The sequence below is a fragment of the Sebastes umbrosus genome, chromosome 3 (assembly GCF_015220745.1).
Source record: "Sebastes umbrosus isolate fSebUmb1 chromosome 3, fSebUmb1.pri, whole genome shotgun sequence".
NCBI lineage: Eukaryota > Metazoa > Chordata > Actinopteri > Perciformes > Sebastidae > Sebastes > Sebastes umbrosus.
In genome coordinates, this window is record NC_051271.1 from 24,113,316 (window position 1) to 24,135,544 (window position 22,229).

General features: G+C 41.7%; 2 protein-coding genes across 8 annotated transcripts in view; both read right to left on the minus strand.

The window, feature by feature from the left end:
- Positions 1-11,128, minus strand: part of sh3gl2a (SH3 domain containing GRB2 like 2a, endophilin A1) — a 61,580-nt gene extending 50,452 nt beyond the window's left edge. The window contains exons 1-3 of one of the 5 annotated variants that reach the window (XM_037763933.1): positions 10,848-11,128; positions 10,584-10,757; positions 2,093-2,353 (exon numbers count right to left, since the gene is read on the minus strand). In XM_037763933.1, coding sequence (XP_037619861.1) covers positions 2,093-2,137 — 45 coding nt within the window. In that variant the 5' untranslated portion in view covers positions 2,138-2,353; positions 10,584-10,757; positions 10,848-11,128. Of the gene's footprint in view, positions 1-2,092; positions 2,387-10,583; positions 10,758-10,847 lie in introns of those variants that run through there. The other 4 variants (XM_037763935.1, XM_037763937.1, XM_037763936.1 and 1 more) reach the window with 4 other exon arrangements.
- A 3,431-nt stretch (positions 11,129-14,559) lies between these two features.
- The window catches only part of cntln (centlein, centrosomal protein), a 109,776-nt gene continuing 102,106 nt past the window's right edge, over positions 14,560-22,229 (minus strand). For 2 of the 3 annotated variants that reach the window (XM_037763930.1, XM_037763931.1), the window contains exon 27: positions 15,266-15,376. In XM_037763930.1, the coding sequence (XP_037619858.1) occupies positions 15,266-15,376 (111 nt within the window). Of the gene's footprint in view, positions 15,377-22,229 lie in introns of all 3 variants that reach the window. The other variant, XM_037763929.1, reaches the window with a different exon arrangement.

Sequence of the window (22,229 nt, forward strand, 5' to 3'; positions counted from 1 at the left end):
GTAGCGTCCGCTCGGTCACGCGGCTCGGTCACGGGGTCACAGCCGTCACGACTTACTAACTCCGCCTCCCAGCCCTCGCTCCAGCCTCGGTCTGGGTCTCATTAACATGAACGGAGGAAGGGAAATAACTCTGGATCCGGCTATTAGTGCATTTTACAACTTTTATGACATAATGATTTAAACAAGGGCCATTCAAGTGTTCGTACTGGGAAGTTGATTCACCTCAAAAAAAATTATTCGCTGAGTTACAGACGTCTCTTTCCCAATGTAAGTCTACAGAGAAAAGTCTTTTTGGGACCAATGGCATTACGTGACGGACACGGAAGTTGCATTACCACCGTTTGGCCTCTACGAATATTGGGATCTTCTTGGGGGCTTGCCAGACGCCATTAAAGCGTCCGCCTAAAAAGTGCCGTAAAAATTAAAACAAAATTATTTATATTTTATTGTCATAGTCTACCGAAATGGCCTTTGTTGAACAATAAAATATTATAAATACAGTAACCGTTTTCAGTCCAGAATGGCGGCAGCGGCTGTTGTCAAAAAAGCATCGTAGTTTTGCTTCTTTGCTTCTATACTCTTTGCCGCTACAACCTCTAAAAGACACAATAGTGGTCGTCGGGTTGTTAAGAGGGTTAACAGTTTATATAATAAAAGATCGATACATCGTTTGTGTATTGATACAATATTGCCGCGATAGATATCGCAATAATATGCTTTATTGATTTCCCCCCACCCGTATTGTATCACCACATTGAATCCCAGCCGTTAAATGTGTCAATTAACTCCTGTCCTCACAAACTGCTGTATTAGTCTCAGTTATTCAGGTCCAACATATAATTAGTAGAGTTTTAATATCTACAAATGCTGACCTTCAAGAGATTACGCAATTACCAGCATCCCAATTGAAACCTAATTCCCTCCAATCTCAGTACTTGTAAAGATGAGGAATGATGCAAACTGGGAGAGCTGTAACTAAGGCCACTGGGTGGATACTGGGTGAACTGGAGGATGTGTGTGTGTGTGTGTGTGTGTGTGTGTGTGTGACTCAGCCAGGCTCCGGGTGTCCTGCTGTGTGTGCGTGGAGGCCTGAAGCTGACTCTCAGTGTTACTGTGACTCACCCCGAGAAACAGGACAACCTCCCTCACATGCTGGAGCTCCCAGCTAATAACACCGGAAATAATAAAAGTCAGTCAAAGAAAAGCCCTGGAGTTAGTTAGTGGAAGGCTGCAGGGACACATCCGTCCATAACTCTGACCATCAAGATCCCCATTGGGGGACCGATGATGGACGTCCACCAAACTCACTCCCTGAGAGTCTGGGAGCAAAACAACTATAGGGATGTGGTTTGAAGAAGCCTCTGAGTAACCTTGAACTGAATATCTTCTCAGGGATCTAAAAATAAGAGATGATTCAGCATTAGAAAGGGAGAAGACATGATGTAATTCATCAGTGGTCTCCAGCAATAGAAGATAAGTGCGTTTAGAGGTCATGGCGTGCTTCTGCTGCTGCTCCTGCTGCTGCAGCTGATAGGGACGGATTTCCGCCAAGACGCACTTAACGATTGCATAACACACCGCGCACGTCGGAGTTCCCACTGTGGTTGGCTGAAAGAAACACCGATTTAAACCGTCCTTGTGGGCAACAACAACAACTTGCGCATTACGAGTGTATGAGCTGCTGGTGGTGTTTTTTTTCTCTCCCTCTCCTCCTGTGCGGAATGTCATCTGAAGGGTACCAAGAGAGGAACTGACATCACTATCATCATCATCATCATCATCATCATCATCATGTGTCGTGCCACACAGAAACATGACTGAATTATTACAATCCCCGTTAAATGCATCACATTTAACCACAAACCACGGAGGCTGCGGTGCAAAAAACACGAGCAGGCTAATAAATGATTCTATTTTGGTGCAACGCTGCAGCATCTTCTCCTCCTCACTGGAGCACATTCAGCACCAGGACAGCAGATAGATGCTGCACAGCTACTGCAGACTACTACTATTACACATGATGGTGTTCATTTAAAAAAGCACAATATGTACTATCCTCTCCCAACAATGCATAATGAAGATGTTGCAGTACCTGAGTGGCTTTGTGGAATTGCTTCTTAAACCCCGCTACAGACATGATGGTCGCTACACGGTGCTTCTAGCTGCAGGAGGTGATGAGCGTGCTGCTGCTGCTGCTGCTGCTGCAGGTGCGTCAGGAGGAGGGAGGACAATCAAGGTCCTAATTGTGTTTTTTTTGGTGGTGGTGATCTTGCAAGCCGTGGCTAAACCCCTGTCCTGTCCTGTGCCGTCCTGTCGTTTTAGTCTATACGCTGGTGTTCGGCAGAGGGATCTCCTGTGAGAAAGAGAGGGGGCAGAATAGAAACCCGGATCAGGATCAGTGCTATTGGATGTCAGAACCACATGTCCAAAAAACGCGCACTGACGTCGGAGCCAGCTCCTCTTAAAGAGGCCGCCTCATCCTCCTCACCTCGGATGGTAGGCTACTCTAAAGGAGGGATTTCTCATCTAAAGGAGGTTAGTAGATGGACGAGGACACGAAGTACATTTACTCAAGTCCAAGGCCTGTTTTTTGTGTGCATATATAATAATACTAATAATAATAAAACTCCAATAAATAATCATGCTCCATCATGAGAGTCCAAAAAAACAAACCCTGAGGATTTTTCTGGGTTTGAACATTGTTGGAAACATCTGGTATAATGTCTGTTTTTTTTGTGCATATATATATAAGGCTGAGGGAATATGATATAACCTTGCAAACAAAACACTGTGGTCACTACTGAAACAGTAGGTATTTTGTCAAAAAATAAGGTATATGGAGTTATCAACTAAAATGTTATGATACTGATTGGTTGAATGTATGTTCAATTTAATCAATCAAAGGACCTACCAAAAGTGGTCCAAGGAAGGAAAACTGGTGAACCGGCGACAGGGTCAGACCCCTGCTTTCTACTGTACTACATTTATCTGACAGCTTTAGTTACTTTTCAGATTACAAATGTATAAAAATAAATGTATAAAATGTTCATACCCTTCTTCCTCTCCAATGAAAATCATGTATCTATAAGGATCAACTGTTCCTCTATTGGTTGTGAAAAATAAGCAAAATAAACTATTTAAAAGTCCAGTGTGTAGGATTTGGCGGCATCTAGTGGTGTGGTTGCAGATTGCAACTGAGTATACCCATCCACTCACTCCTCCCTTTCCAAGACTGTGGTAACGTGAGCCGCCGAGTGCAAAACTGTGGTAACGCACTTCGGCTCGCTCAGAGGCCATCCTTACCATAATAACACTACTTTAGGAGCAAGAGAAGTCAGGCGGTGGTACGACGGTTTTGCAATCTGCGGCTCGCGTTACCGCAGTTTCACAAGCGTGTCGGAGAACTACGGCATCCTTCAGGTAACGTAAAAACGTGAAAGGATCTCTATAGAGCCAGTGTATAGTTTGTCCATTCTGGGCTACTGTAGAAACATGATGGAGCAACATGGCGGACTCCGTGAAGAGGACCCGCTCCCTATGTAGATATGAAGGGCTCATTCTAAGCTAATGAAAACACAACGATTCTTAGCATCAGTTGATTATACCCTGATGAAAATATAGTTATGAATATTATATTCCATTTCTGCTAATAGATCCCCTGAAATGTTACACAATGTTCCTTTAAAAACCCTCTTGAATCAACTGCATTGTCACAAAACTGAACACAGGGTTTTTCCCATGAAAAGTTGACTTCAGGGCTGTCCCCAACCAAAGAAAATCTTAGTCGACTAACACTAATACGATTTTGTCGACTAATCGATTGGTTGATTTAATCGACAGATCTGTGAAACTGAGTTTCTCTACAAAGAATCACACAAAAGCACCACTTTAAATATTGTTTTTACCGAGATGTACTCATGAGTTTCTTGGAAATAAGTCATTCAACATGAAAAAAAAGCATAAAAAAAGACTAATCAACTGAGAGTGGGCAGCCCTAGTTGACTTTTTAGATATACATGGTTCTCAAACATATCATGATCTTACAGTATAGAATATGAAGCACTGCTGTAGATTAAACTAAGTAGTTAAAATGAACACAACCTTAAACATCATCAGTAAATTGCAACAGTGATATTAATCCAAAAACATCATATACTGTATATACTGTACATGATATATAATATATGATAGTAAAACACTGAAAAAGAACATTTTACTGCACTATGAGTACTTTTGATAATTTAAGTACATATTGCTGACAATACTTGCACATTTTTACTTAAGTAAGATTCTGAATGCAGGACTTTTACTTGAGGTGTAGTAGAGTATTTTCACAGTGTGGTATTAGTACTTTTACTTCAGTAAAGGATCTGAATACTTCTTCCACCACTTAGACTAAACTCTAATCTGACATTAGGACGAAATGATACAGAGAGAAGTAAAACATTACCTAACTCAACATTAAGATCACGTTTGTTGGTTACAGACTAAAATGTGAGCTGCTTTTGCAGTGATGGACGTGCTATAGGTGTCGTTGTCTTTACTTCAAATCAGATGACTGGGCTATACACTACCATCATGGAGAGAAATAAGGAGACTATAAACCACTTGGATATATAGTTAGTTTCAGTGCTTGCACCTCTAATGAGACTCAATGACTTGTAAAGAGAAACCTGACAGCTTCAGCAGCTGCCACTTCTCCAGCACCCTGGACAGCACCCATCAACAGAGAGACCGACGTCTCACTACAAACTTACAGTAGTACCCAATTTTCCTCCTATTGCATCAGTTAAACTGACTGTGCAGTACATGGCAGAATAGAATAAGAGATGAACACATCGCGGATCCAGGAGCACAAATACTGAAACACAAAAAGATTACACACTGGTGTTAATAAAAGAAGAGCAATGAGCCATGAAAATGTGCACTCCTGAGAAGAATACAGCAGCACTGTGGTCAAACGAGAATAGACCTAATATTAAAAAAGAAAAAAGGATTTAAGCAGCTGTAATTTTTTCATTCCTTTGTTTCTTAACAAAAATGAATAAGACACCATTTATATTTTACTATAGCTTGAGGAAGTTTACTGACTGAATTGTTAATAACTGAATTTATGTTGAGATTGAAAGTTTATTCTTGACTTGGGAAACAGCTGTTCTGGAGCTTTTGATCGTGTCACACGATCAAAATGAGTTACTTGTGATGGAGTTGTAGATGCACAAATTTCCATTTTCCTGAACACTTGAATAATGGACCTTGTAGTGACATTGTTTTGTCATTGTTGTTTTTTTTGCTACATAAAGGAGCCAAAGACAGCTTTCCACAATAAATGTCTCAACTATAATTCAAGTTTATAACTGTCAAAATCATACGTGGGAATGAGTATATCAACACGTATGATCATGAACGTGTGCCATCTCCTACTAGTGTCATCAATGAGTCAACTCAGATAGTGCCTACTGATGCGTAATGGCACAAAAAGCTAGTTTGGCATTATTGCACTAATGCTAAGACAAAATTAAAGATGAGTGTGTTGATTTACAGATAAAAGTGGATGTGGGCTTTAAAGTGACTTAAAGATATTGTGCAGTAACAAAAGGTGCACATTTCTGCTGTTGCACACATATTTTTAATCTTAAAGCTGAAGTAGGCGAGATTGGAGCAAATATGATTAAAAAAAGTTATATATTGTGACAGTAGTACATGAAACAGGTAACCTGAAAAAAGTAATGTGCCTCTGTGTCCTCCGGTGCTCCTAACGGCATCTGCAAGATTTCACAGACCGGAGGAAAACAAGCAGTAAGAACTGATCTGAGATCTGCTGTCTATCTGCCATCCATGAGAGTCGGCTGTTAATCACTCACGAACTCCGACCAAACAGTCAAACTAGGCAGTGCTGATCAAATATGAATCAATATTATGTTACGTTAATGCCTATTTCTCGCCTCAAATGTTTCAGAATCATCTTGTAGTGCACGGTTTAGCTGTAAAATGAGAAAGTTTGTGATTCCACTGCCATTGTGAAATCAGCTGAAGGAACGCCAAGTTCAGGTCACATGACCGGAGCACAGCCAATAGGAACGCTCTCTCAATGAAATGACCTGTGATTGGTCAAAGTCACCCATCACGGGCTCGATTTTTTAAAGCCTGATAACAGAGCCATGAGGAGGTGCAGAAGTCTAGTTATCTCTCAGAACACTTGAATTACAATATGCTGAAAGGTTATTATGGAATTTTTGCCCAATGATGCCAAAAATATACTGACTACTGCCACTTTAAATGTATCGGTACTCACACCCAAACTCAACCAGAGTGATCACAATAATCTCTGGCTGATAAAGCTAAAATCCTGCACTGATCTACAGCACTAATGCGAATAAAGGCTCTGAATTACAGTTAAGAAGTCACCTGCACACATTTATCAGCTCAGAGGCAGCCCCTCGACGCCAGATGGCTTGTCCATTGTGATAGGACTACTTGAGCAGACAGTCAGAGACGCATCCCATATGGCCACTGTTAGAGCCCTGGAATAAGATTCGGAGTGACGATCAGCAAATGGGATATCAAATCCTAAATATGGCCATATCTGCAGCTGGGAAATGTACAAATAAAACAAATAGAGGCTGTTTATTAGAAGATGCTTCCTTGTAGGAAATAAACTCTAAACAATCAATGGCAGATGGAACTTTTAGTAGACTATACAAATTGTGAAATGTTTATTACCTTAACCTTTTACCTCTTCATTTCAAATATTAGTAAAGCACTCTCGATAAGTAATTGCTAAAAGGCCAACACAATGTGTGTACACAATACACTAATAAACTACTAATTAATGTGTGCTGTGTACATTTGTGGGAGGTGTATTTCCCACCACAGACCACAAACTAAATGACTGAATGCAAGAGCACACGTATGAACTATGTGGGACCAACTCACACAGTAGGATGTGCATGTTGTTTTTAATATTAACAGTTAAATACACATGCACATTTTTGTCTATCAAATTATTAATTTGTTCCTCAAGTGCATACTTTCATCATTATCCTTAGTGTGGTTTGATTGCTGCATTGTCATATATTTTGATTTTGTTCAATTTTTTTTTTTTTAAATTGGGTTTATTTATGTTGTGTAATGATCAAGTTCCACCACAGCAGATTATTTAAGGTAGAGTTGGTTAAAAATGAGGAGAAACATTTGTAATGTTAGTAGCGCCATCGTGTGGAAAACGGAAGGAACTAGCTACCATATCTTTCTTTCTTTCTATCGCACATACAAGACACCAAACAAAAATGTGCTTTTAATTAGATGTCAAAAGATAACCCTAAATCATGATAATAATCTAATATTATATATAATTATAATATAATATAATGATATAATTAAAATATAATATAATTCACTGATGCACAAATCCAGCTTACTCACAAGAGATACCACCACAGGCACTGTCTTCATCACAAAAACACGTTTTCAAAGGTCAAAAGTTAAAAACATAATCATTGAGGATGTAAAAATTCAAAGCCTATATAATGCTTTATGTTAGAAGCTATAAAGTTCCTGTTTTTATATGTTATACAACTCTATACTGTGCATGTTATGCCCACTGCCCAATAAGTCACAATCTACAATGCTTTGCTTCCACCTAGTGGTAGGAAATGATGCAGCAATGATGATGCATGTGTGTGTAAGATGGTGAAAACTGCCATGCAACACACATGATTAGTAACAGTATGTTGTATGACTATCAGACCAGCTCCACGGTGAAAGCAGCATACGTATGAGGGTGTATGGGATATATTGTAGGAGCACCCTGAACACCTGTTTTGCCTGCTCCTATTGGCTGACGGAGAAACTAGGAGTGATACATCAACCCGGCTGACAGTGACCTGAGTGCAGCTCTTTGCTCAGTTTTCCTGCTCGCTGGCCTCGGCGGGCAGCTCTGATAAAGTGCTCGGTCCCACGGCTCAGTGATCTGTATGTGCGCGTGTGGCCAGAGGCGAGTGTCCATTTGTCTAAACTCATGAGGCGATAAATCTCACCTGTGCTGTACAGACAGATGGAGGCTGAGCTCAAGTGAAATATGATATTGTTGCCATTAACTTTATTACACTGACCGCCGGTCTCATCAGCTCTGACTGAAAGCTGGAACAGTAGGAAGTTTCTGATTCCCACATTACTGACACGTTCATCTTCAATAACAGAGCGATGGGGGCATGTTTTTAACATATACGACAGTTAGATTTATACTAGAATCTTATATCTGTGGTAAATGTTGGATTTAGAGCTGAATGCTTACCTATATTCCAATATACATATGTAAAGATATATTTTTTTCAAAAGCTTTTCTGTATATTTTCAATGCTAACTGATGTAAATATTCCTCACCTTCAGACCCAGCTTATAATAGTTTTGAACTTTCAATTATATTATTAGTTTTAGTTAGTTTTCAGAGTGTGTTTGCTAGTTTTAGTTTAGTTTCAGTTTTTCAGAAAGGTTCAGTTTGTTTTTGTTAGGTTCAATGTTTATTGCGCTACTTTAGTTTTTCGATGTGAAGCAATTGCGGCATAGGGCCACCTCCAGGAATGTCAAGTCCATTAAATTTTTGTGGTTTAATGTCACGAGAGCTGACTGAAATTCATGCTGCCTCCTTTTTTGGTAGTGATATATTATAGCTCAAAAACTAAAACTGAAACGAATTTACGTTCATCTTTTATTTTATTTTGTGTTTTACCCAGGCAATAGCCTAGATCAAGTTTTTATTTAGTTTCAATTTACTAAAGATATATTTAACTGCTTTATTTTTGTTTTAAGATGAGTCTTAGTTTACTATGATAATCCTGCTTCAGACATCATGACAATATCTCTCAAACTCATGTTCCAGCTTACTCACATGGGAACAAGCACCAGAGGACCTTGAAGTCTGTCACTTGGGACAGCAACTTGCTCTCAACCTGAAGAGGTAACCACATATTTTCTGACCTCGGTCGTGGAGGTTTTGATGTTTCCACTGAGGTTGTACTCCAGTGAGGCCCACAGAACTACACTGTTGGCAAAAAGCAGACGCAGTACGAACGTCATCAAACTGGAAACTCCTCAACCAAGCCTAGACATTCTGTTCATTTAAGATCACAGACAGATATGTAGACTCTTTAATCTCCTTTGCCTCGACTAGGATGGAATTTGCAGTTGGCTGGATCATCCCTTCTAGCACCCCGGTATATTATTTCCTGAGCAGAGTGATATCCCGATGATTGGGGTCCACCCTCCACTCCACTTTTTTAAAAACAGGTACACCTCCCATATCTTCCAGTCAATAAGCACTAAACCAAGACAGCCCAAACAAACAAAATCCACAGCTCTACCAACAATAGCTTGATCAACTCTAATTCGTCCACAGAGCAAATGTCGGCTGGGCTCAAGAATTCCTCAAAATGTTACTTACATCATCTTGATATTCCTGGTTGAGTTCAACAGTTCTCCTACACCCTGCCTCCCCTTCCTGAGTCACCACAACCTCTTTCAGGCAAACCATCAATCCTGAGTTACAACTCTCACCTATTATGATCATGAACTCTGGACAGTGACAACAAGAATGAGAACAGAGGGACAAGTGGCCTTTGCAGGTCAGGGTGTTTGGGATCACGCAGGGTGAGGTCAGTGTAGAGGCCATCTTTTGTCTTCATTGTTTTTTGTCTTTATCCTCACTTACTTTCTTTCAATAACCACCTTCCAGGGATGACATTAGACTGCTTTATACGTAGAACCGTGTTGCGCCACCATTCACTCGTTAATTTACTCAACTGAACATTTCCCGAAAAAATGCACTTCCTTTCCCTTTGTTACATGCACACAGGATGACAATAGAAATTCACAGAGGTCAAATATACAGGAATGAAATCACACCAAATATTCAACAATATTCCCCAACATTACAATGAAATATATTCCTCACTGAACTCCAGTAAGTCATAACAACCAAAACAATAAACACAAAACTTGCCACTGGTAAATAGCATTTATAGTCAGAAATCACGAATCCTCTCTTTAGCAGTTTTCTGGGGTCATCCAACTGGGAGGAGACCACAGCTAGGCAGACCCAGAATACCCCAATTCATTGTTTACTTGAATTTTTACTGTGGTAGTTTTGCTAAGATGGTCTCTTTAAATGCTCAGAGGCACCTGCTCTTGCACTTCATTGTCTGCATCTGTGAACTAAACACATTGTAAATCACACCTTCCTTCTTGTTTTCGTTCACCTTTGATGCAACAACCCACAAGAAACTGACTTCACTTTTTTATAGTAATCTTTAAAACATTGTCATGTCTATATTTCATCGTAAATAAAGCCCTTGCGTCGCAAGAAAGCTGCAATTGCACATGTGAGGAAAGTGTGTGTGTAGGTGCAGATGGAAAAGACAGGACGAGCTGTGACAGCAGACCAGGGGTCATTTGTCACACATATGGCAGTCGTGTCACTGGAGACAAACAACTAACACACACCAGGCCGTGGTCATGTGTTCGTGCGTTTCGTAAGGCCCACCAATCCCCACGCCATCCCGCTCCACTCAAACATGCTAATGTACCTGTGCTCTGCTCTAATTGGTCCCAGTGATGCTCGCCCTGCTCCACCTGTGTTCACGGGAAGCCTCCAGTCAGTCCTGCAGTCAGGCCCCCGCCACTGTGTGCGAGCGTGCAGCGCTAATGTTATGCAAACAAACACTTCTTTGTTGTTTGGCACTTCTTGCACCGACCCGCCACTGTGGAAGAAAGGGAGAAAGTAAGTAAAGGGAAAAGGAGAAAGGAATAAGGGGTGGGGGAGTGGAGCTTGAATTCATTAGTGTGATTACCTGAGGTGTGCTACTTTACAGGGGGTAATCTGCCAGCCCGCTTCATACCCTCCGAACTTCAGCCAGTCCGCTAATGAGCGCTTGGAAAAGTTAGTCAAGGTGGAGAGGTGCTTTGAGGAGCTATACACCGCAGACTAAGGTGTTATTATACATGCCGGAGCAGAAAACAAAGGATGGCTGCCTATTTAATAACAGATAGGACCAATGAAGACTGATACTTTGCTTTGATTCTGAATGCACAGAACAAAATGGTCCAATGGATAGTGTGCCAACTGATGAACCCAGAGACTCAGAACAAAAAAATCCCCTGCTTAGAAGCTCGGCATGAAATCTCTGACAACACAGTGCGCCAAAGAATGACAGTTTGACTGATCTGTGGATATCAGGAGCCACATTTTCTGCACCGTTTGAGGCGAGACAACATCCCAGATTAGACACGAGGACACCAGAGGGTTCAGGTAGTCGCATTCAAAGAGTCGCGTCTCTCTGAGGTGATGTTGAGGACTGCAGCTTCCCTCCTACGCTGTAAGAGAAGGTGGATTAGAGACCAGATCAACCCTTCTCCCATTCTTTCTTTCTCTCTTTTTTTCCTCCCCAGGAGCTCAGGCCATGGCTTTAGAGAGACAGCTGCCATGAGCAAGGCTTAGGACAGTCCGCGGGGACGGAGGAAGTGAGTGTCAAAGAACAAGAAAAGTGCAGGAACAGCTTGGTTACGATGGACAAGACAAAGAGGTGAGAGGGAGGGGAGAGAAATCCAAAAAGGGAAGCCATAGGAGAGAGAGAGAGCTATATAGATAGATCCTGTAACTTTCCCCTTCCTCTTGCCCTATGCCTCTGCTTTATCACACAGCATCAAAACATAGCTTTAGTCCCCTGAGTGGCTGGCCTTTTTATCTGCTCCCTAGCTTCCCACGGCGGGCCGCATCCACCCATAATCTGCTGCTGTTTCATGTCTGGAGTGCTGTAGAGGAGGATAAGGGACTTGTTCAAGTGAAGATCAATGAGGTTGTATACATAGCATATGTGCATCAGGAGAGTGTGATTCCTTTTTTTCTCTTTTTGAGGTGGCATCTGATATAATGAAAAAGAAAATTATACATGGGTGTGTTGAGGAGCCGTATCTGTGATCTAAAAGATTAAAGAATAATTAGACTAAAATCTCCCAAAAACAGTCAGAGATAAATACATACAGTACATACACTCTGTAAACAGCATCTACCTTTTGTTTCTGAACATGAAAGATGGACAACATGAAAACTGTAAACATGTTGCATTATACATTTGTCAAAAACACATTTGGCTGTATGTCACAAGTACCGTGTTTTTTAAGACGGTGCCAAGTGTCTGTGCGTGTGAAATCAAAGCAGACTGGTGTATTGGCAGCAATAGCCGGGGTGTGAAACTGTGTCAGTGCAGTAAGGGAAATCACCAGAGGCTGTTTTCTACTCACTCCACAGCTGGTTGACGAGATCTGCGAGGACTAATTGTGCATCAGTTGGAGGCTGCAGAAACACTCGGTTTGACTGTTCTTTGTACTGTGGGCTACCCGCCTTCCCACCCAAGTGGCACGCACTCGCACCAGACTGAGGGAACTTAAAAGTACCACAGAGAAGCCTTGGGACACACACACAAGACAAGCACACACATACACAAATCATCGATCGACCCCAAAGTCAACCCGTGACCCTGACCTCCTCTACCCCTCCAGGAACAGTCTCCTGCAGGAATCCGTGCGAAGAAAAAAAAATACAAGAAAGTTGGATTTAAAAAAGAAGTCGGGGTGAGAGGAAGAGATAAAGACGGAGGGAAAAAATGACACCGAGTTGATTGTGTTGGAATGAATAAAAGGGGAAGGGAGGAAAACTTTGCATTTGGAACTACTGATCAAAGTAATTCCCACAGGAAACCTCTCTTAATGAGAGCTGTACGAGAAAAGAAGGGTGGAAGACAAGGAGAGAGTGAAAGAGAAGAAAAGAAGGGTACGCCATTCCTACACAGAAAATAAAGAGATGAATCATATACAGCGCCTAGTGGAAGATATGGTGTGTGTGTGTTGGGGGGGGGGGGGGGGGGTTGTTTGAAGGGTGTTTTCAAGATCGTTTTAACGTCTTCACTGAGGGAGCGTCAGAGGCAAGGCCAGGTTAATTAAACCCAAGGGAGTACCAGCTGAGGGGGCCCGCATTTGAATATGTCATAGAAATAGCACGAGTGTGTCAGCCGAGGCCGGGGCTCGGCGAGCAAACATGTTGACTATGCATTACACGCTAAAAAGGAAGAGAGAGAAATAGAGACAGTCAGACAGCAAAGGGTGGGGGGCTGCGAGATAATTTGCGTGGCACCGATGCTTTGCTCTTCTATACCCACTGCGCCACCGGATTTCTCTGAGTTATTAATGTTTGTCATTAGCTGCGTTACCCTGGGGGACAGTGACTGGGAAAAAAACTGCAGAAATTTATATGGGACAAATATTGACAATAGCTGGCTCCTGGGTATTGGAGAGGAAGAAAAGATGCAAACTATGTTAATGAATGGTAATTAACCACAAGGGTTTGTCTCTCCTGGATCCCAGCTAAATTGGTCCCCGAGTTGCAGCTAGAGACAGTCCTGGCCTAATCCTTTATTATAAAAAGATAAAGGAAAACGACATCATTAGCATATATTTGAGAAGGGAGGGGGGATTAGAAAGTGGAATTATTTCTTTTTAATTCCTGAACGGAGGATTCTTCACACCATTGTTAATTATACATAATAAAAAGAAAGGGGGAAAGCGATGAAGAGGAAAACAAAAGCCAGAAGAGGTATAGAAAGGAGGATGACTTGAAGGGAGGAGTGTGTGGTCTCCTGTGTAGGATGCCAACTCAAGGACAGAGGAGACCAGGATCATGGTTTAATATTCAAAATGAATAATAAGAGCAGGAGGAAAAGGGAAACAGATAAAAGGGGTTGGAGGTAGTTATGTCAAGGATGTAACCACTCCTCTAATACACCCCTGTGCTGTGCTGTGCTGTGTGTGTGTGTGTGTGTGTGCTCATGTGGACCCGTGTTAATGATGTCAACAGCAGGGGTCACATGTTACAGACAGGAACCATGCCAACAGTCAGCTGTCAATCATGAGAGAGGTGTGAGAACCCCGCTGTCCACCGGAGCATCCTCAGTCACCATCACACACTGACTGACGGTCCTTTGAACTGCTGGAAAAATACAAGAGACCATTTAGAAATACGACCATGAAAGTCACAACAATCCAATACACTAAGGGATGTGTTATGATGCAATTAAGTTATATAAATTCTTGGATTTTATTTATAGCTCCTGTCCAGGATAAGATAGTTTTCCCTTTAGCACCGTGAATCCTAGCTACTGAAAGTTCCATACTTACAACATCAAGATAACCACTGGGATTTATGTGTTATGTATGTGTCCTCCACAATGCCATAATCTTTTTTTATGGGGGTGGGTGGGTCACCTTAGTTAATCTTTTTAAATGTATTATTAATTTTAATTTTTACATTTATTTATTTACTTAATTTTTTTTTGGCGGGTGGGTATCTATTTTTCATTTTTTTATTATTATTATTATTTCGATTAATGTTTTATTTTGAATTATGTAATTTTTGTTGTTAATTCCTAATGCATATCTTTAAAACCAATCAAATTTGATCACAAAAAAACCCAATAACGCAGTCTTTGAAGAGCAACATTTAGACAAAAATAAGTGAAATGGCTTTTTATTTAGAAATTAATAAGAAAATTATTGATATTTTACATTATTACCTAATACATTGTAAACAGAACAAATACAGAGTATAGTTTAAACATCCACAAACAACAGAAATAAATACTTGCAGTGCATTTGATGAATAAAATCCTTCAATCATTGAATATGTTCTCTGAGAGCAGTGCAGTATCAGGTCTGATAAATGGATCTAACTTCTTACAGTGAATGTTCTGCTCTGTGCTGCAATCTTGACTTTCTCAAAGTGTTGACTTGGCAATGCTGGGTCAAGTCCCTGCACCCTAAGGTCCTTCAGGTGCCAAATAAATTAGGTGGAGAGGTAAAAGTGAGCAAAAAAATCCCTCTAACTTAAACATTAGCGTAAGCATTTGCCTTATCACCCCAGGTCTGCGTTGAGAGTGGCTGCACTGTAAATTAGCTTGGCGCTAAAGGGCCCTGTCTGATAGACGTAGTGCACTGAGCGCTAACACAGATGTCGAGGGCTCATTTACAAAAGCCGGGCTGCTGTGTTGAGCCAGTGGCCCAGAGTGAGTCGACAGCGCTTTTCTCACAAATATTGGTTCTGCTGCCCCGGCTCAGCTTGGCTCAGCCCGGCTCCCACTGAGTAGGAGCCGGGGAGGGAGAGAAGAAGGGAGGGAGAAAAAGAAGAGGATGACAGTTTTCCCAGCCTCAGCCCAGGGAGTCAGGCTTTTTCGCTGACTGGTGTTGCGAGCGTGGCCAGCTCTTCTGTCAGCACTTTCCTCTCCTTCATCTTCACGCGCACGGCCTCCATTAGCTGGCCGGCAGAGGGGATCTGCAGGGGAGGGGAAGGATAGAGAAAGGGTGTGGGGGCGGTGGTAGAAGGGGTTAGAGAAAATGAGGAAAACACACAAATGCACCACTATTAAAAAAAAAAGAGTCAGATTTTTGACACCTGGCAGCTTTTCAGAGAGCCGATGTGCTGTTTTGTGAAACAACAGAACCTCAGAAGGGGCCTGAGGACTTATGAAACTTTTGAGGGACCGTCCACGTTGGGTGTTTTGAAGAAGCAATTCACAAAAGAGGCTACACAGCAGTAGTTTCAACACCTAATCCCACACTTTTCCCACATATTCCACTCTCAATCAGTGGTTCAGTAATGTGTGATTCCTAAGTATTAAAGCATGGGCTCACATTTTTTCCACATCCGTCTGAAAGCAACACGTGCATGCTCGTTTGTACATTGAAGCAGTCCTTGTTTGCTGTAGTTGTTTCATAGTAAATGGTCATGATAAATGGACTGCATTTATATTGTGTCTTTCTACCTTACCGGACAAAACCCTTTACAACTGGCCGTTCATTCATCCATCCACTCACACATTCACACGCCAATGGTGGCGGAGCTGCCATGGAATACGCTGGCTTTGTTCAGTGTCTTGCTCATGGACACTTGGAGATGTGGACAGGAGGAGCCGGGGATCGAACCGCCAACCTTGTGATTAAAGGACGACCCAATCTACCTCATGAGCCACAGCTGCCTGTGGTGAAGACTTCCCCTCCTAATGTAATTTCAGTGTAAGAGATACGGGTCAAACGCACAGAACGCGGTTTGCGCTGCAGTCGTCGCTGGGTTCAGCGCACATCACAGTGCATTGCATCCAAAGTTCAACCTGTGAACTTTGCCGTGCATTCTAAATAATGGGTTTCAGAGTGCAGTGGTGCCGTTGCCGCGTTCTGTGTTAAAGGCCCATAAGTCAGACTACTAAGAGACACACTTGAGGAAGAAACTAAAGGTTAAATTTTGTGCTTAAAGTGGCTATAACGTTGGAAGATCCCCATTCGATTTAAAGGTGTCAAGGTAGACAGAGTTCAATTATTTTAATAATGAAAAAAACATACAAAGGACAAAAATGCAGCTGATCCAGGCAGTTCGGTTACAAAAAACAATCCACAAAGTAAAGTGACAAGGAGTCACTGCTTTTAACTGCGAAAGTCAAAATCGAAAGCTTATTTCAATTAATTTTAGATTTAGGATCGAAATCGTGACACCCTAACAAAAACAACAATTTTTAAGTGATTGTACACTAAAGAAAACACTTAGTAATATTATATTCAATTTCTGCCAATAGATCCCCCTTAATGTTACACATTGTTCCTTTAACAAACCTACAAATTTAGCTAAATTTTGTAATTAATTTTGCATTGAAAAGGGACTGTGGATTTTTATCCTTCATCTTACATTGGAATCGTGTTGGAGGGGATCTCCTTTTGGCAAATATGGACAGCAGGAATGATTACAGCATTCAAAAACTCTTTTAATGTACATGAGGGCATGCGAGTAGTGTTTTGTGACAGACTTAAAAAATGTGAAACTATCCTTTAAGCACAGAAAAATGGGTGGGCTGATGACGCACTATGCTTTCCCCAGAGGGATAAGTTGATCACTTTTTCAGACACGCCTCGAGGCATAATTAAAGCATCACGAGCATCGCTGGTTTACAGCATTGTTGTGTTTTTACTGAACTGTGTTTATGCTGGGAACGTAAGAGGATGAGAATTGATGTCCACTTAATCATACAGGATTACAAAGGTTGAGAATGAAGGAACTATATGTGTTTGGCAGGCTTCTCCTCAGACTTCTGGCTAATTTTGTTTTTCCTCTGAATCGACACAAGGATTTTATGGTCATTAGGGCGCCTGATCAAAGGCGGGCATTCATACTGTATCACCCATAAATATTCACTTCAAGTTATGTGCAGCCTTTTACAAGCGCCTTCTTCAAGCGAGGGAGACAAATTCATTCCCTGAGCAATTTTCTAAGTCACATGGCATGAGATGAGATGTGGACTGGCCAAGCTCAAAATAGTGACTTCAATATCATAAAATCTTTCACTTTTTATCTCTTAAAAGAGAATGTGAAAACACAAGCTATTGAGCCATACACAGAGAAAACAGGCTGACACAAGTCTGAAGTGCTGTAAGAAACTTCACTGAATAACGTCTGCGTCGGGGAATACAAGGTATCGTTGCTTTGAAGTGATTAACACAAACTCACAACACATATTGGAATTAGGTCTGCAGCTGACATGTTTTTAAGGACGTTTGAAACTATCGTCTTATCAATTTCCAATACGTCTGAAGAGTGAGAAGCTCAGAAACGCACATATAAAAAACACACACAGTCCCCCTGCCCCTTGACACATCTCTCCTCTTCATTAAAGGTAACAGCAGCAGGGAACACAAGGCCCCGTGTGCTGGGAAGTGTGTGTGTGTGCACTAGAGCATGTGTGCAGTGGGGAGTCAGTTCCAACAGCACTGGATGCATCAAACACACAGCGCTACTCCTCTGAGAACCACTACACTGAAGTAACTGCTGAGACATCTCCCTCTGCCTCCGTCCTCCGGGGAGAATTCACTCTCGCTGTCTCACACACACATTCACGTCGACACACACACGTACGCACAATTTCCCAATCAGCTAATTGCACTTAGAGCCACTAACTATGCAAACAAACCCACTAAAATAGAGACACAGCCACAACACAAGGCTCTATGGGACAGCAGAGAGGGAGACTGGATCATTAAAAGCACCAATATGGGAATATGGGTAAACAACACTAACAGGTAAACATGATCTAGATAAACCTAACAGCAGTTAAAATTTAAGTCTGAAACAGATGAAACCTTATCTACTTTCAATTCCTTCATTTTAAATCGTTTTTTGGGCATTTTACTCGGACAGTGGAGAGACGACAAGACACGAGGGAAAGAGAGAACCGGGGATGTTGTGGTTCATGGTTGGCGTCTTAAAGGGATAGTTTGGATTATATGAAGTGAGGTTGTATGAGGTACTTATCCATAGTTAGTGTATTACCTACAGTAGATGACAGTTGGCACACCTCTAGTTTGGAGAAACAGAAGTTACCGCACAGACGCAAAGCAATACACTGCTGTGGACGGGGCCGGCAGCAAAACACATTTTAGCCACTTAAAAGAAAGGCTCACCTAAAAAAAATCTATATCAGTTAGGTTTGCCATGGTAGTCGGTGTTACTGGGGTTACACAATGTTCGGGCATACACCAATTACATTACATACCCTCTGCCCCAACTGTCGCTTTGCTTTTTTTTTATGGAAATAAAACACATTTAGTTCATTTGCATGTATCTGCACCCAACGCTATAAAACTGGAAGTGTCTGCTCTGTACGGAGTGTCAGCACTGAGTAGCAGGAGTCAAATCTCACACACACGGGACGAGAGAGAGTCGACAGACAAGATGGTGGCAGAGGATAAGAAAAGCGAAAGCTCATATTTGGCAATAGTTCGGATTTAAACCCAAGGCTATAAGTGAACCATAATGTTAATGAGGCAATTGCAGGGCGGAGTACGGAGCGTTTACAGCAGGTGTGCACGCGGCCCTGTAGCGAAAGCTGGATCGGAGAGGCCAGACACACAGCCATCCAGCGTTAAAGATCAAAGTAAGCGCTCTACAGATCCTGAACGTCATGTTTTCTTGTAAAATGTCCGGTGTAATCTGTAACACCGGTGTTGTCACAAGTGTATTAACCTGTGGGAAAATTTCTACATCCCTACTTTAGGTGTACGCAACTCATCTATACTGTTTTTGTTAATGGAGTCTGGCGGCTTTGAAGAGAGCATAGATAAGTTGGAAACGTTGGTCTGACAGCAAGATAAAGCGATGAAAATATTCTAAATATAGTGTACACTTAAACGGATATTCATTTTTTTAAGTGGGTCTTTCGTTTAGGTGGCTAAAATACGTTTTGCTGCTGCCCCGTACACAGCAGTACATTGCTTTGCTCCCGTGCTGGTACTCTTGTTTGTTTCTCCAAAACTGGGGGCGCGCCGACCATCATCTGCTGTAGGTAATACAATGACTATGGACCAGTGGGCAACTCCGGGGTCTGAAAAGTGAAGCCAATGCTGAAGTGCCTTAAACTTGCATTCTTTCTAACAGCCAGCAGGGGGCGACTCCTCTGGTTGCAAAAAGAAGTCTGATTGTATAGAAGTCTATGAGAAAATGACCCTACTTCTCACTTGATTTATTACCTCAGTAAACATTGTAAACATGAGTTTATGGTCTCAATCACTAGTTTCAAGTCTTCTTCAATACAGCATGATGTTCATTTAGTAAATTATGGTCCCATTTAGAGTCAAATAGACCATAAAGCAGGGTATGCTTTAGAGCGTGGCTACCTTGTGATTGACAGGTCACTACCACAGCGTTGTCCGGTCTAGTAGTTGTTTGTGTTTTCGTCTTACAACTTCAACCCTTTCACAGTGTGTTTTCAGTTCATGAAAGTTAATTATATCCTTTTTGGTCGCCTAAAAATGTCTTATTCAGGAGGTTGTACTTAGCTCCACCCTCGTCAGTTTTGTTCTCTTGGTTCATCTTCCTACTGTATGGTGTGTGTGACTCACATCAGCAGATTGTGGCTCAAGGAAACACAAGCGCTCACACACACACACAGACTCCCGGACGGGACAAGCAGGACGATCGTCTCCTTTCATCTGACGGCCACACTTTCTGGGGACCGATGCCCTGCAGGATGGTTGGAGGTAAGCTGTGATGCAGCTGCTCTACTGGATCCCCTGGGCTGCTTAAGGCAGCGTTAGGGAACTGGCACTAATGTTATGCTACAGTTGATTTAACCGGGCCCCTGTCCCCTTTGGCAGAGCTAGCCAGCACCAGCACTTAGCAACGCGGCCGCTGTTTTTTGCAAGAGGCCCTGTCCCCGATGGCAACACTAAAAAAGCTACTGTAGCATTAAGCCATGCTAACTCACATCATTACTATTCAACAGGCCCTGCAGAGCAGACCTTTTGTCTAGGTGTGATTTCATGAACATGTTGCAGAAGTGAACTGACATGTAAAGCCACTGACACTGACAAGTGTGTGTGTAAGCGTGTGTGTGTGTGTGTGTGTGAAGACGAGAACAAGAGCTGCAAGCAAAAGGTGTTTTTATGAGCCAATTAAATGACATTGCTATTCTACAGCCTGGGGCACACCTCAAGGCAAGGAGCAGCTCAAAGTTGCTGCACTCCAGTGACCATTGTCTGGTAGTGGCATTACACACATCAACTTTTTTTCTTTCCTTAAAAGATCGATCATTCCAGCTCTTTTGTCTTCTCCCTCGGAACGGGTTATCGCAATTATTTCCAAGGGCCCAATTTGTGAGTAGTTGTAAAGATTGTGTCAGGCTGTCGGATATCTAAATGAGTCCGAATGACTAGGGAGGAGGAATCAGAGAGCCTAAAAGAGATATAAGGGGGTACAGCATCCAAATTTCTGCATGCGCTCAGCATATGAGTACTGGGTGTTCTTTCTCAGATATTCACTAGTTTACCACCTTATCCAAAGCAATGTAACAGCCATTTAAGTAGGCAGATGTTGCTGCCTAATTTAGCTCCATGCCATCACTCTGATGAGCACTTAAATCAGTCATACACCGACACTGCCCTTATAGATACACATCTGTCACTGTCAATATAAATCCTACTCACTGTACAAACAGTGTATAGACATGTATACATGTACATAATCAACCAGTCCATGTAAATCCATTCAGTATTTATTTCTTTGTACTATTTGTAATGTCTACAACTTCCAGATCACTTGACTTATAGACGTTTTATTTTATTTTATTTTATTTTATTCCTATCTTATTATTGTTCATTGATATTTTATATTATATATATACACCTACATTTTCACCACTTGTGTAAATACAGTACCAGTCCTGCCTATTCCTCATCTTTATCTGTCCAGCTTGGTTTTCCTTGTCCGTAGCTGTTATTTCTATTCTGTGTAAGTGCATTGAGCGATGCATAAAACTGGAGTCAAATTCCTTGTATGTCTGTACTTGGCAAATAAAACTGATTCTGATATAATATTCTACTATAAAAGCAACTTTTAGGTCCTTCAAAAAGTCCCACAGGAGTGTCTACCTGTATACCTGTAACAACAGTTGTACAGAGGATATTTGTACTGTAATAAACAAGGATGTACACTACATGTTAATTTAATAATAACCATAACAAAGTAAGGTTTCTGATCTGACTGGTATGACAGGAGTGTTTTCACAGTGGTGGAGGATTCCTGCTATAAATCTTTGTCCCTGGCTGATGAGCCGTCTCCAATCTAGGCCACTATTCAAGGTAAGGGAGAAGTAGTTACACTAGTTTTATCACAGAGGAGGAAAAAAAAAAACAGCTCTTTGATCTTTGATCTTCTCACTTTTGTTTGAAAATCAAATTTATCAAACGGGGGAATAACAACAACAACAGCATGATAAATAGATAAAAAAGCACAAAGGCACCATACTAAAAAGTCTTGCATTTGATTATCTCTGATAATGAATATGTCACATTTGCAAAAAGGGGCTCAGGTAAGAAAATCACTAACGCACCGACAAGCCTATTCTCTCCCTCTCCTTCGTAATTACCTACCCCTGCAGCGGAGCAGATCCCTCTCTTTTCTCCCCTTTAGGTCACTAGAGACTGATATGAAAGGGAATTGGACACTTGGGGCCACAAATACTGTAATTAAAAATCTCTCCTTTTCTTGATACGTTGTTTGGAAACATCATTCCGGTGCGCAACATGCATTTGTTAGGGATCTGACCTAAATACACCCTAGATTAAACACAGGGAAGCACCGGGTCTTT